The sequence below is a fragment of the Anarhichas minor genome, unplaced genomic scaffold (assembly GCF_050575085.1).
Source record: "Anarhichas minor isolate MPS153535 unplaced genomic scaffold, ASM5057508v1 ptg000136l, whole genome shotgun sequence".
Lineage (NCBI taxonomy): Eukaryota > Metazoa > Chordata > Actinopteri > Perciformes > Anarhichadidae > Anarhichas > Anarhichas minor.
Genome location: NW_027466582.1, coordinates 22,047,501 through 22,052,094, shown reverse-complemented (window position 1 = coordinate 22,052,094; position 4,594 = coordinate 22,047,501). Strand labels below are relative to the sequence as shown.

Genomic DNA, 4,594 nt, shown 5'->3' with positions numbered 1-4,594 from the left:
AGTTCTGGTAATATGTCAGAGGAGGGTTTAAATGGAAGACATAGAACAAGTGAAGCAAATAAAGAATTGTTGGAAACAGATGAAGAGAGGGAAGATGCAATTAATGCTCCCTTCACTTTGGAAGAAATAAAAAGGGCCAGAAGAAAATCAGGGCTAACTGCTCCAGGTAAAGATCAGATTTGCTACGTCATGATGAACCATTTGTCTGATTTAGCATTAGAGGTGATTTTGCAATTGTTTAACAAAGTTTGGCTGGAAGGAAAATTACCAGGGCTTTGGAAACAAGCAGTTATAGTACCCATCAGAAAACCAGGAAAAGATCCCATTAATCCATTTGACTCTAGACCAATAGCATTGACTTCCCACATGTGTAAAATCATAGAGCGAATGATCACAGAAAGACTAACATATTATTTGGAAACAAGGAATCTTAGGTCAAAACATCAAAGTGGATTTAGAAAAGGAAGGGGAACAATGGATCCAATAGCATGTCTAGAAGCAGAGGTGAGGAAGGCACAAGTGAGTAAGGAGGTAGTGGTAGCAGTGTTTTTTGATGTGGAGAAAGCGTATGATTTACTGTGGAAAGAGGGATTACAAATCAAAATTAAAAAATTAGGAGTATCGGGTAAAATGTTCAGATGGGTTAAACATTTTTTGTTTGGTCGATCAATAGAAGTGAGAGTGGGAAGGTGTTTGTCGGCCAGCCATTTGGTGGACAATGGAACACCACAAAGGAAGTGTGATTAGTCCTTTATTGTTTTCAATAATGATTGACGATGTATATGAAAATGTTGGACAAAATATAGGAAGATCTTTATTTGCTGATGATGGGGCACTGTGGAAAAGAGGTAGGAATGTGGAATATGTTGTGAAACAGATGCAGGAAACAATCAAAAGAGTGGAACAGTGGGCATTGGAATGGGGATTCAAATTTTCAGTGGAAAAAACAAATACCCTTTTCTTTACAAGAAAGAAAATTGGAACAGAGTTCAAATTGTATTTATATGGTAAGGAACTGAAAAGGACGGACTCATACAAATGTTCAGGAATGTGGTTTGATGCTAGGCTCACATGGAATGTACATATTGATAAAATGGTTAATAAATGTATAAAGGTGTTGAATGTAATGAGATGCTTGGTGGGGAGCAGAGTGGGGAGCTGACAGGTCTGCTTTGAAAGCTATATATATGGGGTTGATAAGATCAGTAACAGACTATGGCTGTGTGGCTTATAGGTCAGCGTCTAAAACATTATTGGGAAAATTAGATGTAATACAAGCACAAGCATTAAGAATATGTAGTGGGGCTTTTAAAACAACATCTGTGCCAGCATTGCAGGTAGAAATGGGGGAAATGCCATTGGAGTTGAGAAGATTACAGATAATGATGACATATTGGGCTAGTTTACAAGGACATAACCATCCAACAGTAAGTGCAATTGAGCCATGCTGGGAACATGGAAAAACGCTAACAAAGAGCTTTGGTTGGGTTGCTAAGGAGAAGGCTAGGGAATTGGGTATATTGGATAGGAGTTATTCTCCAGCAGTGGTTCTGCCAGCTATTCCTCCTTGGTTACTGCCACAGCCTGAAGTTGATCTTGGCCTCCTTGAAGTAATGAGAGATGAATGTGGGGGAAACTGTGGGATATTCAAGTCATACATCAGGAGGAATTATCACAATTATATACAAATTTATACAGATGGATCAAAAGACCCCAATAATGGTAGAACAGCAGCAGCAGCAATAATACCAGAATTCCAGTATGAGTGTGGGAAGAGACTCAGTGATGACTTGTCTGTGTTTGCATGTGAGATGATGGCCATAGTTATTGCGTTACAGTGGGTAGAGGACGTCAGGCCAGAGAGAGTGGTGATTGCATCAGATTCATGTGCAGTACTGACGAATTTGAAATGTTGCCACTCCAGATGCAGAGAGGATTTACTGTATGAAGTACTACAAGCACTATTCAGAATCCATCAAATGCGGATGGCGGTAAAATTTGTGTGGGTCCCTGCCCATGTTGGAGTCGATGGCAACAAGAAGGCGGATAAAGCAGCAAAAAAGGCTTTGAAGAGTGGGAGAAATATTGTTAAATTAAATATAAGTAAGTCAGAAGCTAAAGTGGTGATTAAGGGACAAATCAAAAAGATATGGCAGACTGAATGGAATAAAGGGAGCAAAGGACGATATCTGTTTAAAAATAAACCATTGGTTGGGAGTGCAGGATCTAGTGGACGAAATAGAAAAGAGGAGAGGGTAATGACAAGATTAAGGAATGGACATTCTGGTCTTAACAGTTCCCTCTATGTTATTGGAAAACATAATAATGGAATGTGTGAATTTTGTGATGAAGAGGAAACTGTGGACCATGTTTTAGTGTCATTTCAGAGGTACGAGGCAGAGAGAGAAGTATTAAAAAGTGGTCTAAGAGAGATGGGAGAGGAGAATATAATTGATATATTAAAGAAAAGCTTTGGTGAAGAGTGTTGGAAGCCTCTTTGAGTTTTTGGAGTCAACAAGACTAGTGAATAGAATTTGAGAATTATATTTATTTTATTTTGATTTTATTTATTTTATTTAGTTTATTTTGTGTTTGTTTGTTTGGTTTTCGTATTAGAGAATTACTTTCCTTAGTCCACACTCCAGATTAGTGGGTGGCGGTAATGCACCTAAAAGTTGTTTGCCAACCGCCATTAAAAACAAAAGAAGAAGAAGAAGACCCGCCCTGCTCTGCTCTGCTCCCAGTTCTGCCCGCGCAATACAAGCCGCATGTTTATATCTACCTCTGTACAGACGAAAGAATGCTTCTGATTTCGTAAGATACGGTATGTGAACGCTTCTGTTTGAATTAAAACAATGGTGCAGCTATTGAGGTAACGTTAAAGGGATGTTACGGCGGCAAATAGTCTCTATGGCTGACTTAAAGACGGTTAACTACACCCATCCGTAGCAAACGTAAGGTCATTTATCACCGGCTGTGCTTTCTCTAACTGGAGACCGCAGATTAGGTGTGCATTATTATTAATACGTTACCAATGTGAGGGCGAACTGCCTCTCTATGTCTCACTTTGATCAGCTACATATCTTGGACTGGACTGTTGGCTGGATGATAAAAAAGCTACTGGAAACGTTTTTTCCATATATTCTAATATTTTATAAATAAATGATTAATTAAGACAATAACCAGAAGACTAATGGATAATACAAGTAATTGTAGCAGTTTTTGTCACAACAGAGGGCTCTAAAGCCACATCCTGTTGATTACTGTCATGTGATTATTTCTGTCTGTGGAGTCCAACAGAAGGAGAGATCTCCAATTATGATTATTCTTGACCGGACATGGTCATATTTCTAACGAGTAGAAATCTGTTGAACTTGAACTTGGTTGAGCTGCTTTAACTGGGACTTTATAAATGTGAAACCTTGACCATTGCATTGTTAATGTCTAATCTTCCAGGTGTTGGGATCACATCACTTCACTATGTTGATGAGCCCCGATCAGGAGGCCCTGATTGCCCGGGTGTTTGAAACCTATCTGACGGATCATCATCATACGGACATTCTCCAGCTTATTGCAGATACAAATGAAGAGACCCATCGTCCTGTGGTTGTTAATGCCATGACTTTGTTTGAAGCCAATATGGAGGTAATTGCAACACAATTCAAAACACAATCTACTGTATTCTAAATGGATAAAAGTAAGTCAGTGTGCTTTAGTCTTGTTCAACTTAAGCCAGGCAATATGGTTCAAATCTGTATGATATTATGAAGCATATATTTTTCCTGTATGAATATATCACAATGTTACATATGTAATCACCTGTAAAATAATCAACTTAACGTAAATTCAATGTACTGTGTTTCTGCCATCAGGTATTGCATAAGACAGAATTCTTCAAATATTTAACAGCGAACCTTCAATACTCGTGAAGCCACTTTCTAATTACATTTTACTTGGAAAACCACAATTTTATAAATACACAGTATGATCTTATCAAAACATAGATTATTTGTATAAATACTCAACATCAGTTTTTCTTCAATGCACCTTTCCTAAGATTATGATTATGGAAACGAATCCATTCAGTTATGTGGTGGAAAAAAATCTTTTTAACCTCTGTGAGAAATAATCACGATGGAACTTCTTAAAGTATTAAAAACATATTTAATGAACAGACACTTCAATCAAAATTCAGCTGAATGGATAGAGCTCTTTCCCCACGGATGGTTCGGAGGTCTAACAATAATCAAAAGACAAAACAGAGTATATATGCACGTTATCTCGTCTCCTCTCCCTTCACCCTCCCCCTCGCAGATGTTGGTATATGCAGGTTTAAGCGATACAAGTTATAACTAAAAGAACCATATGATAAATTTCCACAACAAGTTACAGCCCACACTAAACTCCTAACAGCTAACCTGTCAATTCTCATGCTTTACCTGTAAATGCTAGTCCACATATCCATCAAGTTCTGTAGTTAATTTTGTTTCTAAAGATGTAAATCCTTCCGTGTGTTATCCTGCGTTGCTCTGGGTTATATGTCGTTTAATCAGCTTTTCGGCCTGAACGTCTAAGTCAAAGCAATAAATATCAA

The 4,594-nt window shown here is 38.0% G+C and overlaps 1 protein-coding gene across 1 annotated transcript in view; it reads left to right on the top strand.

Annotated features, from left to right (window-relative positions):
* Positions 1-2,213: 2,213 nt before the first annotated feature.
* mcm9 (minichromosome maintenance 9 homologous recombination repair factor) overlaps positions 2,214-4,594 on the top strand; it is a 36,701-nt gene continuing 34,320 nt past the window's right edge. Inside the window, exons 1-2 of the mRNA XM_076084392.1 lie at positions 2,214-2,824; positions 3,457-3,645. Coding sequence (XP_075940507.1) covers positions 3,481-3,645 — 165 coding nt within the window. The 5' untranslated portion in view covers positions 2,214-2,824; positions 3,457-3,480. The remainder of the gene's footprint in view (positions 2,825-3,456; positions 3,646-4,594) is intronic.